We start from the raw sequence: 19,274 nt of genomic DNA on the forward strand, positions 1-19,274 counted from the left end.
AGAGATCAGTGCTGGGTGAGGTGAGGGCTGCCCACGTGTGGGAAGGCATTGCATGGAGCACATTATGTATGCTGCCTTTGGTTGTAGTTTTCTGTGCAGAGGTCCATTGCTCTTTTCAGTATTTAAATACCTTGTTCCTTTGTGCCCTTCTTGTAGGCATTCCAGAGAAACTGGAAGTTGTTCTCTGTGCTATTTAGATGTACTGTGGTGGAATTAAAGTTTCACAATTATATGTTACACTTAAAATTTGGGGAGTTACTTGACAAAGCAGTGTGTACAGGGAGGTAAAATGAGTTTCTTCTCTCCCTCCATTTAGAGTATTTTGTTTTCTAGCATTGAAATAAACTGCCCTAACCTACTTTATAGTCCATGCTTTGTGTTACAACAGTAACATACAAGGGAAGGTCATAGGCAGGGTTTTCTAAACGTAAGTTGAGAAGCATCCTGAAACCTGGGTTGAGAAACAAGTGCATCACGTGCCACCTTCTGCTGGATACCTGGGAAGGTGTGTGGTGGGATGAAGAAATGAATGTGCTCTGTACCTCTGGAGGAATCCTGGTCCTGGCCACGTGTGCCACTGATTTCCTGCTGTGCCCACTTCCTTCTCGTCTGTGCCTGAGGAAGTTCACAGAACTCCTTGGTGACCTTACAGCACTTTGCCAACCAGCACTTCTGTACTTCACAGCAGCTCTTGCAAGTTCTTGAATCGTGTTCTGTTTCCTCGTTCCTTCCTCTTCTAGGTGTGCCATAGCTGTAAGTGTGAGACAACTGCTCTGAAACTTGTTGCTACTTCACCAAGCAGCCTTTTTGCTTTCCTCTATGCATTGCTAGCAGTTAAAGCAGCGGTTGCATGCTAACTCCACATCTAAAAACAGTAGGCAAGATATCTTAAGAGCAATGAAATGAAAGCGTTGGTTATATTTCATATCAGACCATTGCAAACTTGGAAGAGAAAGTTTATATGTAATCAATACGTTTTCTTCATCTGTTTTTGTAGATGAAGAAGTGCCCAGAATGCTGCTGTGATGTGAAGAAGAAGCGCTTGGTTCGAGCTTATTTCTGGTAATGGTCTCACTGCCAGAAAGGCAAGTGCTTCATGTCAGCAGAAATCAGGCTCCTGTGCTCTGACCTGAGCTGACAGGAAGCAGGAGGAAGGTTCTTCTAAAGATCTCTGCTCCTTGATGCTGGTGAAAACATGGCTGTGCACCAAGAGTGTCATTTTGTTGTGCGAATCAATTGAGTGTGAAAGGTCAGGTGTGCACTGCTGGCAGAAGACAAAGCAGCATTGTCCTCTGTTGGGATGAAGATGGTGAATTTATTTACTGTGTCCTGTGAATTTTATATTGACTTAAGCCTGATTGCATATCCTGGAAGAGGCTGTCATCACCTGGCCCTTCAGGTAATATCCATTCCTGGAAAAGCCCTACAACAGTTACATGTTGGAGTGGAGCTGGCTGTGTTACCAGGCCAGACACAGCCCTGCAGGCCCCATCAGTGTTCTTGGAGGAGCAGTTCATGTTCTTTTGGTGTTTGGTAGCTGTTGTCTCCAATAGCAGAAGATACCGAAAGGAGGGCTTTCCTTCAAACAAAATCAAGTGGTTGGACAGTGAGCAGAGATGCTGCCCATGCCTGCTGTGCACCCCAGTGTCATCCACAGAGCAGGGATTTTTGGAAATGTGCTTCTCAGGAGGCTTTGTATTTTGCCCAGCACTGGCACTCCTGTTGTGTCAGTGTTATTTGATGGTTGTCTTCCAAGAAGAAGGATCTGATTGATTCCAATCTTGAAAATAAATGAAGTGGAATGGATTAAAAAAAAAAAAAAAGCTCCTCAATACTTCCACTCTCTGTAAGTAGTGGGAATAAGGGGTCAACTTAAATCAGCTCTAAGTCATCAGTCGGGTCTCTTAACTGAACCATAAATAAAAACATTTTTATGCATTGGTTGGGCTGTATTTTTTTTTTTGCCAGACACAGAAACAAGAGCTGGAGTGGCAGTGGGCCTGGTAGGAGTATGTGGAGAGTTCTGTGCTGTGGGGTTTTTGGCATTGGAATATTTATAATCCTTTGCTCGTTTCTGTCATTCTTACCATTTGCTGATTGGTTCTGAGGTTCCTGTGGTGACATTGATTCGATTTCTATAAGTATGGTGAAAAGGAAAAGATTTGGAGGGATGGTGTCAAGCAGGCACTGATGTTAAACTCCTGTCCTTTAAAAGGATTTTGTTCTTAACAGGTGTAACAAAAGCTGTTGTATTATGGGAGTAAAAACCCCAAATGCTCTCTGGCAAAGCAAAGCACCCAGCACTGCTGTGTTGCTCTGCAGCTTTGGGGCCATCTGGTTTCTCCTCAAGGGACACCCCAACCTGCACAGCTGGATCATCATCCCCGTTCTGGGTTTGCAGTTTAAGGAGGCAGGAAGCCCTGGAGCTGAGTGAAGCTGGAAGCAGCGAGGAGCGATTTGGTGATGGTTCAGCCCCTGTGGAGAGCTGCAGCTTGCTGCTGGTGCCACTGGGGGGAAACCACAGCACGGGAAAGGGAGCGGTGGTCACCGAAGTGCTCGATCAGAACGTGGTGCAGTCGTTACCTTTTCCACAGTCAGAATAGATTTCCAGCTGTTTCTGTTCCCCACCACCGGGGGGTTGGTTTCGTTTTGGAGACCACTTCTATCCAGAAATGCTGCGGTGTTACTGAGATGGGGCTGTGTTAAAACTTCAGTGCCTCTGAACAGAGTCCTGTGTTCCTTCTCTTGCATTTGAGCAGCTGGATCATCTTGGTGAAGGGTTGCTGTCTGTGCCTGGACTTAAAGGACCACACTGACACGCTCTGAGATGCGCCTGCGTTTGTAGGTGGAATTGGGTTGGAGTCAGCCTGGGTTTGTTGTTGCTTTCTTGTGGTCCCTGCCCATGGCTCCCCAGCACGGGGCTGCCTCCAGCACTGCAGGCAGCAGCAGCAGGAACTGCTTCAGGATGTGCCCCCAAGAAATGAGAGCAACCTTCAGTCATCTTGGAATGAGCTGGGTTTACAAGAAGAGGCAAAGAAAACACAGCTTGGGAAGCCCAGAAAGTGAAAACAAGACTGTTTTCTGAAATATTCACGTTGATACATCTGGTGAGAGGAACTGGCTGTTCCTGGAAAGGAAAACCTATAATAGGCACTCCTGTTGGGTTTTGGGAAGCAAAGTGACATGGGAGTTAAAACATCACGAAGGAGGCAGTTCAATGTGCAACTCATTGCCTCTGCCTTGTGGTGCTGTGACTGTAGAGCTGCCTTCAGTTCTGCTGTGTGTCACTGGAATATTTCTACCCACGTACACTCTTCATCATAAATAAAACAACTCAGAAGAGACCAAACAAAGCAACCCTATCAGGAAAGAGGTGAAGTGACTACTTTTGGTGTTGATAAGTGATGACTGATAGCGAGGGGTTTCTCTGCTTTAGAGATTTCTCTCTGAATAGCAATGAGACACCTCATTTTGCAGCAGTTATGAAAAGCAATGCTTCTGGGCACCCTGAAGCTCTCGGAAGTTTGAGATGATGGGAAAGTGGAACCGACCCCCTGGGGCTGTGGTGCTTTGTTCCCTGAAGCATCTGCTCAGGTCAGGAGGTCGGGGGTGAGTGGAGCTGCTGCCTTCAGCAGCACTGAGCCCGTCCTTGGAGGTTCACTGGTCAAGTAAAGGAACAGATGGAAGAAGAGTAAATAGAGGTGCTTGATTTGCTGGCTTTTGTCCCCGCTGCAGAAAGACATTGCCCAGAGGAGCCCTTTCAATCCTCCTGACATGGTATTTCCCTCTTTACAAGCATTAATCTGAGCTGGTTTTGTTCTAAAGTCAGAGCAGAGAGCCCTGGTAGTGCTGCAGAGTGGTGTGATGTGAACTGGCGCTTCCTGCATCCATGGCACCGCTCATCCCCAGCAGGGCACAGGGGCTCCTGGTGTTCCATCACCACATGGTTCAGTGTCATGCAGGCTCCTCCATCCAGAGAGATGCGTGCAGCTGCTGGTAGCACAGCAAAGGCATTAACAGAGGGCACTCAGGTGGGTTTTCCCTCAATTACAGAACCCTGAGGTCCAGAGCAGAACAAAACAACCTTTCAGACTGCTTTGAGTAACCATTACTTGGCAGATGCTGCAGCGTTTGACCCTTCATCACATCAACACCTCACGGGTTTGGCACTCAGCGTGCACTGCTTTGCATCCCACCTACAAGGATGTGGCTCTTGGCTGGGACTTGTGCTGCTGGAAGGAGCCTGAGGATCCTACAGGACATCAGGATTTGCTGCTTTTCCTGGGTGGTGAAGCAGTGGTTTGGTTTGAGGACTTGGGAAACGTTCAGCCCTTGTAGGATCCTTAAGGTTATTAGGAATGGATCCAGTGAGGTTCACCACCCGGAAAGGAGTGCAGATGCAGTGACCCAAAGGTGAGTTGGGGCAGTTTGGTGTCCCTCTGCTGAGCGTGAATTCTGGTGTTGCAGAAGGTGAGTGGTCCGTGTGGGGAGTTCTCTGTAATGATTTGCAAACTCTGAGGTTGAGCAAAGCCTCCACATCCTCTGACCCCTTGTACTGTGACTGACCTTTATGTTAACAGCAACTTCACATTTGTTTTTTTGGAGCGTGGTGTTTATGATACTGGTTTGGCTGCTGCTGAGTGTCTCTTTGGAGAGCCTCCGTGGGTATCCAGTGCTGCTTCCTCCTGTGGGGCTGCTGGATTGGGGCTGCTATGGGGCACGAGTCTGTGCCCCCCCTCTCCCCATGCATGCACCTGATCTGGATGCAGCACAGGGTGTCTGTGTACAAACGTATTTGCAAACTGAGCACTGAGAGGTGCTGCCTCCTGTGCACAAAGCCACCGAAGGGTGTTAGCCCTGCAGAGGGCCCAGGGAGAGGTGGGTGCAGTGCTTTCCCAGGTTCTCTGTGCTGGGATGGGATCTTATGGTGATGTATTCACCTCCATCGGTTGGAGAGCTGAATGCCCCGATAGTTTGCTCATCTTCTGCCTCCCAGTTGCTCTCAGTCCCTTGTGGCTGTGCAGTTCCTCCCTGCCCTCCAGTGCTGAGCCCATGGGGATGTCTGTAAGGTAGGGCTGAGCTCAGGATGGGGCTCCTGCATGCGCCCCGAGGGAAGGGGATGCCTCTCTCCTCCTCCACTCTGTCCTTGCCTTTAAGGAAGGCTACGGGCTGTCTAGGGCTCACCTTCGTTGTTAGCACTTCAGGCACAGCGTGGAGGTGTCCTTGGACTCGGCTTCAGAGGGAGCCCGAGTAGGGCAGGACAAAGTACGCCCGTTGTGATGCTTTTAAGCAACAACGGCAGTGCTGCTGAATTCGCTCCTGGGTGGCTCTGTTGAGCAGAACTGCCGCTGCTCATCCTCGGTTCTGGGACTGCCAGCAGAGCATCTGCTGTCTGATGCTGCCGTGCTGCTGCATCCACTGAACAGCGGGGTTCGGTGTCACGGCTGGAGCGGGGCAGGAGCTGCGGTGCTCGTAAAGGAGGAGGGTGAAGCTGCGAGCCCGCTATGGGGATGCCCTACTCGAACACGGTGAGTGCAGCTGTGCGTCCCGCTGTTTGTCCAGCTATGAGTCTGGTTGCGAGCCTGACTGTCCAGCTGTGTCTGTGTTGGTGCAGCCGTCGTCACATCGGGACTGTGAGTGGCGGCACCGAATGCCCCTAGGGGGCTGCGGGACGGGGAGCGTTTGGGGGCTGTTCTCGGGAAGCTGTGAGCACTTAAAGCGAGGCCATCCCCCGGGGAATTCCCTGCTATTCCCCCGCGAGCCCCGGCTCAGCGCCCACATATCCCTATATAACGCGCAGTCTCTACCTGCCGCTGTACTGAGGACAGGTAACCGCGCCGCAGCGGAGCGGGGCCGGAGGGGTGCGGGGCTGCGGCGGGGCGGGGGGGGGGCCGTTGCGCAAGAGGGGTCTTTCCATCTTAGGGCTATAAAGGGGCTGTGCGTGGCGCTCAGACCGGGACGGGGCCAACAGAGGACAGCCGGGAGACCCTGCCCTGCCGCCCCCGGCTGTGTGCGGGGGAGCAGAGCTCACGGCAGCAGCCTCACCCCTCTCTGCATCTCTTTAAAGCTGAGCGGGAGCTGCCGCCGCACCGCGGAGCCGCTGCGAGGATCCGTCGCCCCCCGGAACCCCCACCGACGACGACGCCGCGCCTCGTAGCCCCGCGGCGATGCTGCTCTGCCCCGATTCGACCGTCTGGCGGCCGCCCAAGGTGGGTTCCTACCGTCCGGGGGTCGGTGGCTGTTTGAGGAGGGGGTGGGAGGAGAAAGAAAGTTCCGGGGTTCTCAGCCTCGGAGTGGAGGAATGTCGGGCTCCTACGGAGCGCGCTTTGCTCGTTTGGAGAAGTTCTCTCCCGCTGCTCTGCCGCTGCATCACCCCGACAATGGGGGAACCTCCGAAGCGGAGGAGAACGTGCTGGGCTGCCGGCAGTACGACTGTAGGGGCTGTGGGGTTGTTGGGATGGATGCTGTGCCACCCCCCGTATGGTGAGTGTGGGCAGAGGGGACCTCATCGCACAGCTGGGGTTGAGAGCATCAGGTGGGAGAGCAATCGAGGGAGCTGCATGCATGAGAACTCCTCGCGTCAGCGGTGTCGAACGGGAGCAGCAAGACAGCGCAGCAGCCGAGCCGGTTGCTCTTCCCCTTGTAAGAGCTGTTTGCTTCCCTACAGTGGGCGTTTGCTCCTCTCCTCCTGCTGCTGGCAGAGCTGGGCTGCAGCTCCCCACCCACGTACCAGTGGAGAGATGCTGGGACCAAGGAGAAGGTCACCTGCCAGCAGTGCCCGCCGGGGACATTCGTGGCACAGCACTGCAGCAGGGACAGCCCGACGGTGTGCTCGCCCTGCCCCGACCTGCACTACACGCACTACTGGAACTACCTGGAGAAATGCCTCTACTGCAACGTCATCTGCGGGGAGCGGCAGGTGGAGGTGCAGCAGTGCAACGCCACCCACAACAGAGCGTGTCAGTGCCAGGAGGGCTTCTATGCTGAGCTGGAGTTCTGTGTGCAGCACTCCGTGTGCCCGCCGGGTTCCGGAGTCGTGAAGTTGGGTGCGTAGTTCTGCTATTGCCCAAAGCTGCTCACCCCCATGGGGGGGCGGCCATCTGCTGAGCTGCAGAATGGCTTTGGTTGGAAGGGACCTTGAAGGTCGCAGAGTTTCGACAAGCTTTGTGCTGTTGGCTCGCTGTCCTCGCAGGCGAGTGGCCAAAGGGGATGGAGGTGTGAATGCTGCTGGTGTGAGGGCAGGGCTGGGGAACGTGGATAGCTCTGGGGCTCGGTTTTGTGGGATTTGTTGAGTAATTTGGATGGGCTCCACCTGAAACGTGAAATAGATAAATGGGAAAGGTTCCAAAATGGTAACGTCAGACTCGCTGTGGTTCCTTCTAGGGGAGATTTGTGAGTCTGAGTCTCCTTTGAGTCATGATGGGCTTTAGGGAGTTACTTTTTTTTCTCCATCTTTTCCTGAATCACTCCTGGTCCTTTCATTGCCCTGTTTGCTTGGCTCTGTACTTTCTAAAAATGCTATTAGTGTACAGCAGGTGCGTGCTTCCCTCTCGTTCTCTGCTGAGTCACTGAGCTCTCTGTTAGGAAAGCACAGGTGATACAACACAGCAGCAGGGCAGCATCCACACCCCCTGCTTTGTGCTCAGAAGGCGATTTGGGAATCCTTCAGCATGTGTCATGGGAGGGCTGCAGGCTCAGGGCGAGATGGGGACTGTTTGCTGCCCTCAGGTGATGCTTAAGGTTGAGTTCAGTGGCTCAGCTTTTCTGTGGGAGCGTTACAAAATGCAGTGATTCAGCATAAGGTGAGCTGAGCCTCCAAGAAACGTGGGGAACTCCATGGACTTGCACACTGATTTATCTGGAGAGTGAGTTGTCAGTCTGAGGAGCCACGTGGGGCGTTGGGGAAGTGATACTGCTGTGATTTCCACTCAGCTGCTTACCAGCAGCGTCCTCTGCGTGGAGCTGGGAGAGCTCTGGGCTCTGCAGGAAGGGCAGAGCTGAGCTGAGCTTTGCATTCTCAGCCACTTTTACTTTCGCTTGGCTGAGGGCCTCTGCTCGTGCTGGGGTCCAAGGGTTTCTTGGCAGCTGCTCCTTGGTGCTCACAGCTGATTCTGCTGCCCCACAAGGTGCCCCTTTAGTGAACAGCATCCCCTCCTTATGTCTGGAGCCCCATGGCTGTTGGGGAAAGGCTTGGTGGTGGCACGGCTGTGCGCTGCTGCTGGATGCCTGCTTACGGGTTCTCCCAGCAGCTCCTCACCCAGCACACAGGTTGGGGTCGATGTCTAACGTCCCACATCTCCCCCCAGGTTCCCCCTTTGAGAACACGCAGTGCCACGCCTGCCCGCGGGGCTCCTTTTCCTCTTCCAGCTCCAGCACTGAGCCGTGCCGGGTGCACCAGAACTGCACACAGCTGGGAAAGGAGACCAACGTGCCAGGAAACCAATACCACGACACCCTGTGCACCTCCTGCAGGATGGGGGGCAGCAACAGCACGCGGGGACCAGGTGAGAGCCGAAACACAGGGTGAGAGCAGTCGTGGTGTAAGCGTGAAACCAGGTCAGGCAGGGGGTAACAGCACAGAGCGAACCGTGCTGGGGCTGCAGGGCACAAGAAGTGCTTCCTCTCCCTCCCTCCCTGCCTGGGGTCAGATTTTAAGCAAGCACAGCAACCAGGTGTGGGGCAGATGTGCTCGCAGTGGGGCTTTTGCTGATAGAGATGCCAGCACGTGAGGTGGCTGCTGCAGCCTTTGCCCAAAACCAGATGCTGGCCATGTGGCACAGGAGCTGCTGTGTTTCCCAGAAAGCTTTTATTGTAATCCAGACCTTATTTTGTGCGTGTGGAGTGGAGTAAGAACGTAAAGGTCAGCACAGCCTCAGTGTGATGTGGATTTTGGCCTGGAAAACATGGGGGCATGGAAAGGTCTGAGCACAGAGTGCCACGTGTCGATGTGATGACACAAAGCACAGCACTGGCCTCCAACTCTTGCGCATCTGATGCACAGTGATGTATTCCCTCCCCAACCCTAAATTTTGGGAGCTCTTTAATGAGCCATCATGGGGTCTACCCTAAAACTCTGTGTCTGTTGCTGGTCCTGTCCCCAGGTGTAAAATTTTGTATGGGGAAAATAGGAACCTTTAGGAAAAGCAGAGTGTGTGCATACTGCATGCAGTTCCATCCGAGTTCTCCTCCCAGCTTCGTGGCATGGAGGGGAATGGGAAAGGTAGATTGGCTATTTTTGAGGTGAAGGGAACTGTTCAGAGTTACCTCCACACGTGGTGTTTGTGGGGTCTTCTCCTTGGAGGTCTCCAAACCCACCTGGACATGGGGCTGGGCTCCGGCTCGGATGACCTTTCTGGGCTCAGGGGGGACCAGAGGGACCCAGAGGTATCTCCAACCCCAACCATCCTGAGATGTGGGGATTCCAGGCTTCTGACGTTCAGAGCGCTGCTCTCAGCACTGACCTCCGGGTGCTTTTCTCCCCCAGCTCCAGAGGACGAGGACTGTGAGCAAGCTTTGATCGACTTTGTGGCGTACCAAAACATCCCCCTGCGGAAGCTGAAGCGCTTGCAGCAGATCCTGGAGCGCACGCCCAGGAAGCAGGCCCAGGAGACCAAGGCAGTGGCTCAGGAGAAGCTGCGGGCTGTGCTCACACACCGCAAGCAGGAGAACTCAGCCGTCATCACGGAGCTGCTGGCTGCGCTCCGGGCCACCAAGCTGACCTCCATAGAGAAGAAGGTGCGGGAGCGCTTTCTCTCGTAGTGGGAACACAGAATGGACTCTTAGGGTTGCTTTTTTTCTTTTCTTTCTTTTTTTTTTTATACCATGGTTCCATTAATTTATTGATGTTTCAAAAACGAACTGGAAAGGCAGTGCGGATGAGTGCTGCGTTGTGCCGTGCGTTGGGTGCTCCTTCAGTGTGCCAGGAGCATCTGCAATCCGTCAGCAAAGCACCTCCAGCAGCTCACTGCAGGCTTGAGCCTGGCTTGGTTCTGAGCTCTGTGAGTTTGGGTTTGGAGTGTAGCTGGGTTGATGAGGCCTTTGGAGACGTGGGTATGGGTGGTGATGGGTCAACAGTTGGACTGGATGGGCTTGGAGGTCTCTTCTAACCTTAGAGATGATGTGATTCTGGGATTCATTTGCTCTTGGCACGCTAAGAAAGGAGTGGATTGCCTGAGACAAGCTGTGGGGAAGATGTCCCTAAAGTCTGAGGTCCTGTTGGCTTTCAATTTATTTTTGAGCTACCTGATTTTATACCATGTGAGATACGTTTTCTAAAGAAAGAAACCCAAGAGGTTATTTTATTACACGATCCTGTTCCCGCTGTCCTTTCCTGATCTCACCGGGGAGAGGTGGAGCTGGGGGTCCCCCTGCCTTCTGCAGGCACTGCTCATCCTGACGCCTGCTTTGCACGTCCCTCAAGGGAACGTGACATCAGCCACTGACAAAGGGGAACTGTGCACACAGAACAGCTCTGCACGCCAGAAGGCACCCCATGCAAAGCAGCACTGCACACAAGGTGACCGTCCCAGCACGTCCCTTAGCTCAGCTGTGTCACTGCTGGCTCTGTCCCCATGCGCGCTGCCAGCAGCCACTGCTGCCCATCCACGCCTCACTTCCCACAGAGCTTATTTTCAGTCACTTGTGGAAGTTGCCAGGATGCCCCAGCTGAGCGCTGTGCAGCCTGTGGCAGGGATGATACAAAGCTTGTTTCTTCTGCCTTGGATGAGTTTGGCTTTTTTAGGGCTCTTTTTGCTGAGTCGTTTCCAGGAAGAGCCTGGGCTTTGAAATAGGATGTTTTTCCCCCAGCAAGTTGTTCAGAGCACGCTGAAACACACGCTGATAGCAGCTCCTGCTCTGCCCACATGCACCAGTGTGGATCAATTGGGCTTGATGGCCTCATAGGGTCACTTCCAGCCTAAATGATGCTATGATTAGAGAGCTGGTAGCCACGCTTTGGGATGCTGGTCTGGCTGGTGGTTCCTCCATACAGAGAGGGTTTTTTTTTCCCCATTAACAGAGACCTTTACCTTTCTGGGGTGTGAGCCCTGCTGAACAGCTGCTTCCCCCTCCCCTCAGGGTGTTGGGATGCCCTGTGTTGTTGTTTTTTCTGCCCATGAGACAAAATGTGGGGTTCCAAGTGAGCCCAGGTCTGAGCAGGCAGTGGTTAAGGCTGGTCACAAAGCCAGATGTGCTGGTGCTCAGCCAGATGTGTCCGTGCTCAGCCCTGCTGCTCTCAGCTCCACGTGGGCACGCGGAGAGCCGTGCAGGAGCAGGGTCAGTGATGCACCTGGGCTGTGTGGTACAGAACAACTGAGCTGGAGCAGAGCCCAGGAACACTTCCTGCAGCTGGATGTTGGTGCTGTAGGGTTGTTTGGGTTTTTCCAGGTTGTTTTACTGTTGTTTTTTATTTACTTTCTTTCTTTATTTTTTTTTTTTTTAAGACTGATCTTAATCCATGCAGTTCTTTGCCCCATCCAATAGAGCAGAACTTTGCTCCCACCCCTGAGGTCTGCAAGAGCTGAGCAGCCTTGCAGATGCTGTGTGTGGTGCAGAACAGATGCCCTGCCCTGTGGCATGGTGTTCTGCCGCTGGGGCCCCCAGTGCCAGGTCAGATCCTTCCCTGCTGCACCAGAGCTGTAGATCTCAGCCAGTTGGCCTGGGTGAGGATGCTGAGACAGCAGGGGATAACAGCCTGTGTCAGATGCTACTTGGAGCAAACGTTGCCCTGCTGCTGTGATGCAGGCCTGGTAAGGACCAGCTGTCAGTGCCAGCCATGCAAAGCAGCTGTGTCCCTTTGTGTGGTTTCCAGACAGGTGACATTCTGTGCACCAGGGCCATTCTGTGGTTGTGATGGGAAGTGCCAGCCCTGCCTGCAGAGCCTGTGCTGCTCCGGTGGGGATTTCTGCATGGTGAAGCTCCTCCTTCATGCAGGCTCTCAGATACCGAGGCAGGGGATCTTTCTGACCTTTAGATCAGCATGCAAATGTGCCAGCAGGTGGATGCTGCTTGGGTTCTGGGAAATGGGGCTTTGCTGTGAGATCCCACAGCAGTCCCACGATGCCGAAGTAACACTGCCTTCCTCCTCCTGCTGCAGCTCGCAGAGCTGTTCACACTCACTGCATTATCACCAACTGTGAGGGTGAAGCAACTTAAAGGACAAACAACCCCCCCCCCCCCCCCATTGGGTTTCACTGAAGTTTACACCAGCTGGCAGCACAGGCTTCTTCCTGGTAATCTAAATGACTTTTCCTTATAAGCTGCACCAGAGAGCAGAACGCAGCGCCGTTAAATGTGGATGCAGTTCTCCCCCAGGGATGACTCAGATGTTTTGTACACAGAAGCCAGTTTCCCTCACGAGAGCCCCATAGAAACTCCAACCTCACACCGGCCTTCCCTACCACCCAATGTGGGTGAGTACTTAAAAAAGGAAGAGGGGGAAAAAAAAAAAAGAATAAAGAAATGCCCTGGAGTTTATTTAAGCAGCTGATGCACAGCCGTGTGTTCTGCATGGGATGAATTGGGCTCTCAGGTGCGGCGCTGACTCACGGCTGGAGCTCCCAGATCCCAGCTCCAGCAGCAGGAGGGGTTGGGACACGTCTGGCTGTGATGCACCCAGAGCAGAGCGGCGCCCTGGAGGGGTTGGAATGGGGATGGGTGAATGATGAATGGGGGTTGAAGCCGTCTGTGCGAGTTTGCATGGTGAGGTCACACGTCGCTGGTTCACATCTTGGTGTCAGCAGCGAGGGCAGGAGGTGCTGGAAGGCACCCGGGGTTTTGGAGGTGTGCTGTAGGGATGTGGTTGGTGTGGGTTTGTAACCAGCTGTAGGGTCACGAGCAGATCAGAGGTCAGACAAAGTCTCCCCTTGGCCTGCAAACATCCCCACAGCACCAGCAGCGCTCTGATGGAGCAGGCATGCTGCGTCCTCCTGCGCTCAGCCCTGGGAGCAACACTGAGCCCCAGGGAGAGAATGCAAGATAAGGTGAACGGACACCAAGCTTGTTCAAATCCGCCCATCACCATTCCAAAGAGGCACTGATCTTATCTCCTTTATAGCATGGGCTTTATTTGATTTGTAGGGTTTTTCTTCTGATTGCAATCTCCTGCTTCGTGCCCACGCTCTCCCTGCTGAGACTCGTCCCTCGCTGCTGCACGTGTTGTCTCTGCAGAGATGGTTGGAGCTGTGCAGGTGCTGCAGGGCCAGGGAAGAAGGGAGTTGGAGGAAGTTGCCCACGTGCAAGAGCAGGAGCAGCTTAGGGGTGCTGTGCAGAGCAGCCTGTGCTCAACTCAGGGGCGCCTGGCACCGGGGTGAGCAAGAATGGGACTTGAACCTCCCATAGCTTGCAGGTGACATGCAGGACAAACAGAAGCCACTGCTCTCCTGTTAATAGAGGTGCACTGACACGGCCCATGCTGCTGGTGCTCATGAACACGTGTGAGCTCGGGGAGCTGTTGTTCTCCCCCAGGATTTTATCCCTCCCTTCCTGATTTCTTCCCCTTCTCAGCTTATGATTTCTGTTCCCTTCAGGATTTGAGGAGCTTCCTGAAAGCACAAAGGCTCAAAGAGTAAATGAGAGGTGATGCAGCAGCTGTGATCTGTTCCTAACCTGGGCTGCTTGGACAAATGGGAACTGAGAGACCCTGCACACCAGGTAAGAATCATAGAAAACTGTGAAGGTTGAAAAAGAGCTCTAAGATCCCCCAATCTATCCCACCCCACCATGCCCATGTTCCTCATGGCCACATCTCCATGGCTCTAAAACACCTCCAGGGATGGTGACCCCACAAGAATAAAACAGCTCGGTCTGTCACTATCAGTCCTTCAGCAACCCCATGTGTTCCCAGCGTTGCTGAAGGGCCCCCTTGGGGCACAGGGCAGGTGGGGGTTGCTCCACCTCTCCGTCCACCTGGGTGCCAAAGGTCCCATCTCTCCCCACTGGAAAATGTGATGAGCTTTCCAGGTTCCATGTTTTGAAGGGGATCTCTGCAGGATCCCCAAAAAAAGGAAATAATTGTTGCCAGCTGCTGTGTATGGCAAGAACGGGTGAATATCCTCCAACCACATGCATCTCTCTACGTAGATTCATTGACTTGTTTGCAAGAATTGAAATGGGTGTAGGCAGGGCCGTTGTCCTTCATAGCTGAGCTTGCTTTTGCTCTGAGAAGCCTAAGAGGTCACTTAGAGGAATTTGTGCAGCAAACTGGGTCACGTCTGAAGCAGATTTCTTCATGTGTTCAGCTATCATTTGGTTCTCCTGCATTTCCAGCCTGTTGTAACACCCAGGTCTCATTCTGAGCACCACCTCCTGTTAGCTTGAGAAAATTCTGAATATGCTGGTAAGCTTTGATGCCTTTCAGCTTACAGCAGTTTTCTGGGAAACAAGGTCAAGAAGCTCAGAATGGCTGCAGCTACAATTTCCTTGCACAGCACTCTCTGCTGAGAACAACAAGCACTTCATACACCACCATCCCAAAACAGGGTCTTCTCAAAGCAATTAGCCTTGGAAAACACTTTTATTTTCCATCTTACACAATGGAGGCTCGCACAGCCTGCTGCCCCCAAAATGGCTGAGCAATGTTAGAAGTCAGAGCCCTGGTCTCATGGAGTGCCATTGCTGGGCAGGTTCCCAATGGCACTCTGTGCCAGCCCTGATCCTCAGCTGATGCTTTCCCAGCAGTGCTGGACACAGCACAGCTGTGCTACGACTTAGCTTCAACGCAGAGAACGTGGAGTGGGGAGGTTTGGTCATTTTTCTATGGAATTAGGAGGGAAGGATGACTTCCCAAACACATGAGGTCAGCAGGGATGTGCGCTGGGGGGCTGCTGCTCTCAGCTGTGTGGGATTGAAGGGCGTCCTCAGCTCTGTGTGCAAGGGGTCAGATGAAGGCTTGCAGAGATCGCATCAGTCTCACGGGCAGATTTTCCGATGCTGGTTTCTATTTGTGTCTCTGCACTTCCTTCCTCGTCGCTGGAACTTGGTAGGTGAGTTATCGGACTTTGCTCAGCCTTCCCAGAAGCAGCACAAGGAATATTTAGCTGGGAAAAGCAAAGATAAGGAGTGTGCATTCCTCACTTCGCGGCTGAGCCTCAAAGGAAAAATCAGATCTGGCAAGATAAAAAGCAAATTCTTTCCCCCCAGTTTTGCCTGTTGGGTGCTGATAATGACATCATGCAGAAACAACCAGGCCAGTGATTCAGCACCTCTGGTTTACAGCCATTCCATATCCTCTGGTACAGCAACTATACTTGTGAGGCATTTATTAGGTCTTGCACAGCGTGGCACACAGTGCCTTGTGATTCTGCCTCTTCTCATGGCGCAAAGAGGAGCTGTCAGAACTCCTGCTATGCTGACAGTGTGGGTACAGCCTTGCAGAGGATGAGGCTGCTTGGGGGCAGCTGCTTTCTCTTCTTTTCCCCCTTCATGGGTGATCTCTCCATGTGCTTCCACCTGCAGTGCGAAGGCTTTGCTGCTGAACTGTGCTCTTCAGTGCAGGTGGGGATTAAGCACAGCCTCAGGCAGAAGATCTGAAGATGAGCCCTATTTGGTGTCTGTTCCCCAGCTACCAGAGCACGCCTGGATAGGTGATGGGATTTGGTCACTGGATCTACACACCCTGAACACCGAGTGAAAGGCACTCATTCGGATGTTATTGCTTAGATGTGCAGTGAGGAAGTGCTCTTTGTAACACTTACTGCTGAGAACAAAGAGTTCCTCTCGCCTCTATGGGACTCGCTCCTCTGTAGGGAGTGACTCAAACATGTGCTGCTTAAGGGCATCTGCAGAAAAGCTGGAGCCAGGTTGTTTGGTTTCTGAGGCTGTACAGCAGCTCTTGGCTGGGAGCTGAACTGGAACACAAACTCTGCAGGTTTCTGTTTCAGGAAAACAAGATCCAAATAATTTTACAGTTTGTCCTTAAAGCAGCGCTTATGGTATATAGGAAACAAAGATTTCTAGAAGCTGCAGTGGAACTGACTTTAATTAGTGCCTGTAAACAAAAGGAGGGCTGTGAGGATAAGCAGGAGAGCACCTCTCCTATGGAGGCAGGCTGAGAGCTGGGGCTGCACTGCATGGAGAAGGGTCTGGGGAGACCTCACCGTGGCCTTCCAGTGCATAAAGGGGGCTATAGGGAAGCTGTGGGGTGATGCTACCAGTGAGTGTGGGAATCGGGTCAGAGAGGGGAGCTTTAAGCTAAAAGTGGGGAGATGCAGGGTTAGGTGTTCAGGGAAATTCTTTTACTCTGAGGCTTCCCAAAGGAGCAGTGGGTGCCCTACCCCAGCAGGTGCTTAAGGTTGGGTTGGATGGAGCTTTGGGAATCTGGTGTGGGGTTTAGAAGAAGATGATCCTTAAGGTCCCCTCCAACCCAAACCACTCTGTGATGCTACAAAACACTGAGCCTGGCATCCACCTGGCTGAAGGACGCCTAGTCCAAAGGATGATGTTTTTACCACGTGCTTTTGTGAAGCTTTTACCACGTGCTTTTGTGCTTGTTGGAGCTGGCAGCCACCTCCTTGCCCTGGCAGAGCTTTGCAGAGCCCACCATGCTGCCTGCTTGTGCCTGAAGGAGATCAGATAGAAAGCAATTCTTACAGTGAGGAACGAGGGCTTAAGCGTTGGAATCCTCCATGGTGCAACGCTCACTCTCATCACAGCTGCACCGGTAGCAGAGGACTGGATGGAAGAAGTGCAAGCAGTGTTTGTGAGTGGCTTTGCAGAGACACTGCCACCTACAGCTGCACACAGAAAGGAGGCATTGCTCATGAGCAGGGTGTGAGTGCACTTCCCCCGTATTCTGCTGGCCCTGGCTTTGTTTCATGGAAGGGATCTTTCACCCCCTGAGTTCTTAACCGAATTTATCTGCTGCCTCAGGGTGATGACTGCTGCTTCGTACCCTATGGCAACGAGTGGGAGACAAGGCTGCGAAGGCAGCAGTTTGCACTGCCCTCCTGATGTCCTTGGAAAAAGGATGTGGACAATGTGGTCTTAGTCTAGAACCAGAAGCCTTCAGCTTTAAGGAAAGACGGTGCCTCTGAGTGGGAATGAGGAGGTTCCCCCCCAGCTACAGCAAGTGATGCTGTGTTTAAATATAAATGTCAGGCACGATTCCTCAGCTGAGCTGTTGGTCATTGCAGGGCTCTGTGCTCCTTGTTCCTCTTGCTTAGAATCTGATGTCAGAAATGGGGTCGTGTTTTCCCCCAGTGACACTGCGTGCTGTGCTGCACAAGCTGTGCCCCAGCCCTCAGCCATTCCCTACATCAGGCCCTGGCTGCTGTCAGCATCGTGCTGCTCTCATCACTGAACACAGTCAGCACTCCCTTATGAGGTAATGGGTACCGTAGCTGAAGATTCCTGTGATCAGATGTAAGCTGTGCAGATAAAGATGTTTGAAGGCAACTGGCTGGGGCTGTATTCTTGGGAACTGGTTTTGGATATAAGAGAGCCAGAACCTGCCTAGAAAAAACAAATGGAAAGCCCCCAGTGGTTATCACAGAAGCTGGGCTTACCAGAAGAGCGGTACAACAGTTCTTTGAGGGATTTCAAAAGTGGGTCAGAAACAAAACTGCATGAAAAGTCTGATGTCCAGCACACCAAATAATGGCTACGTTACACAGGGGAGAGCTTTTGTGTGGGATTTCCAACTTCAAGAAAGATAAGAACAAAATGCCGTTGTGAAAAAGCACCTGCCCTGGTTTCTCTGGACTCTTTGTCCTGACAAGTGCTCTCCCATGCCTCTTATCTCCCCACAGGCAGATTTGAGTCAAATGTTAATGGAAAGCTGTGCCAAAAGGGATTCTGAGAGGGTACCCAGCCCACGTTCTGCCTGGCACAGTCAGTTCAGCCTGCTCTCTTGCTTATTGCTTGCCCAGCTTGCTTTCAGGCAAAGGCAAGCACTTGGAGTCACTTCTTTCAGCCTCTAAAAACGGGCCCAAGACTGAAGGCAGACCGTTGTGCTGCTTTTGGGGAAAGAGGAGCAGTGCTGCAGGCAGAGCTGAACCTGCTGTGTGGATACGCTGCGTGGCTGCCCATCAGCCAGCATGCACATCAATCAGATGGTTTCTGAAACCTGTGATTTGAAGGCATGACGGGGAAGACGAGTGCCAGCGCCCCTCTTTGCCTTTCTTAGCAGTTCTCTTTGGAAGTTCCCTCTTCAAACTGGTTTTCTTGCTCGCAGACAAGTTCCACAATACTGTTTCAGCACATGACATTACCTAAATCCATCCCAAGCCTTGTAAGGAAGGAGGAAAGATTTAGGTTGGATGTTAGGGGGAAGTTCTTCACAAGGAGAGTAGTTAGGCCCTGGAACGGGCTGTCCAGGGAGGTTGTGGATGCCCCGTCCTTGGCCGTGTTCAAGGCCAGGTTGGACGGGGTCCTGGGCAACCTGATCTGAATGTGGATGTTTGGTGGCCCTGCCAGGCAGGGGGGTTGGAACTACATGATCCTTGAGGTCCCTTCCAACCCGGGTGATTCTGTGATTCTGTGACTGCTGTAAATGTTTATTTTCCAAACCCACATGGTACCTCACGGTTGTCCATGAGCACTTCTGGAAATGATGACTAAGCAGAGCACCTCATGTTCAGTGGAAACATCGCTGCTGGAGAGAAGCAAACTTCCAGACTCACAGAACAATGGCCTTTGGTTTGAGATTCCTGTGTGTGGAAGGGCAGATCCTCACCTCAGCTGAACAGATGGACGTGGTAGCAGTGCAGGAGGAGATGGTAGGGCAGAAAAGACTAAGGGCAGCCAGAAGAGCTGTTCCACACCTTCCAGCTGATCCAATTGCCACCATGCAGGCAGCACTACAATGAGCAGAGAGTTCAAAAGCACTGAAAGTGCTTTTTTTGGTTATTGTTCTTAAGCACTGTTGTTGTCTCCTGTTGCTAACAGCTAATAAATGTTTGCCCAGTAGGGAAATTCCAGAGGGGTGAGAGAAAATTAATCTTCTGTTAATGTTCAAACTGAGGCAAGTGCAACACCTACCGCTGTCCTGGGCCATTGGGTTTCATCTCAGTGTAAAGCAAGCAAAGGATAAAGTGATTACTCAGATGAATTTGTTGTGGAATAGAAAGCAACTGTTCAGATAGATGAACTGTTGTGAACGGGCAGAGGCAAAGCAGGACCTTCTTGAAGGTATCCAAAATCTGAAGAACTGCTCACTTTTATCAGCTTAGAAATGTCCTTCCTTTCCTTGAAGGTTTTCTGGGGACCCGCTTGCAATGCAGAAGCATTTTAAACATCAGTCTGTGCTTCCTGTAAGGACTTAAATAAAAGCAGGAGTC

At 52.3% G+C, this 19,274-nt stretch overlaps 2 protein-coding genes across 2 annotated transcripts in view; both read left to right on the forward strand.

Annotated features, from left to right (window-relative positions):
- RTEL1 (regulator of telomere elongation helicase 1) overlaps positions 1–1,936 on the forward strand; it is a 37,825-nt gene extending 35,889 nt beyond the window's left edge. Inside the window, exon 36 of the mRNA XM_052683629.1 lies at positions 998–1,936. Within this exon, the coding sequence (XP_052539589.1) occupies positions 998–1,066 (69 nt within the window). The 3' untranslated portion in view covers positions 1,067–1,936. The remainder of the gene's footprint in view (positions 1–997) is intronic.
- A 3,646-nt stretch (positions 1,937–5,582) lies between these two features.
- TNFRSF6B (TNF receptor superfamily member 6b) lies at positions 5,583–10,309 on the forward strand. Its single transcript, XM_052683599.1, is given in 6 exon segments — positions 5,583–5,828; positions 6,068–6,105; positions 6,108–6,209; positions 6,668–7,046; positions 8,307–8,504; positions 9,485–10,309. Coding segments are annotated over 6 exon segments (1,170 nt in total). The 5' UTR covers positions 5,583–5,650; the 3' UTR covers positions 9,760–10,309.
- The last annotated feature ends 8,965 nt before the right edge of the window (positions 10,310–19,274 follow it).

This window comes from Tympanuchus pallidicinctus, unplaced genomic scaffold, assembly GCF_026119805.1.
Source record: "Tympanuchus pallidicinctus isolate F22 unplaced genomic scaffold, pur_lepc_1.0 scaffold20, whole genome shotgun sequence".
Taxonomy (NCBI): domain Eukaryota; kingdom Metazoa; phylum Chordata; class Aves; order Galliformes; family Phasianidae; genus Tympanuchus; species Tympanuchus pallidicinctus.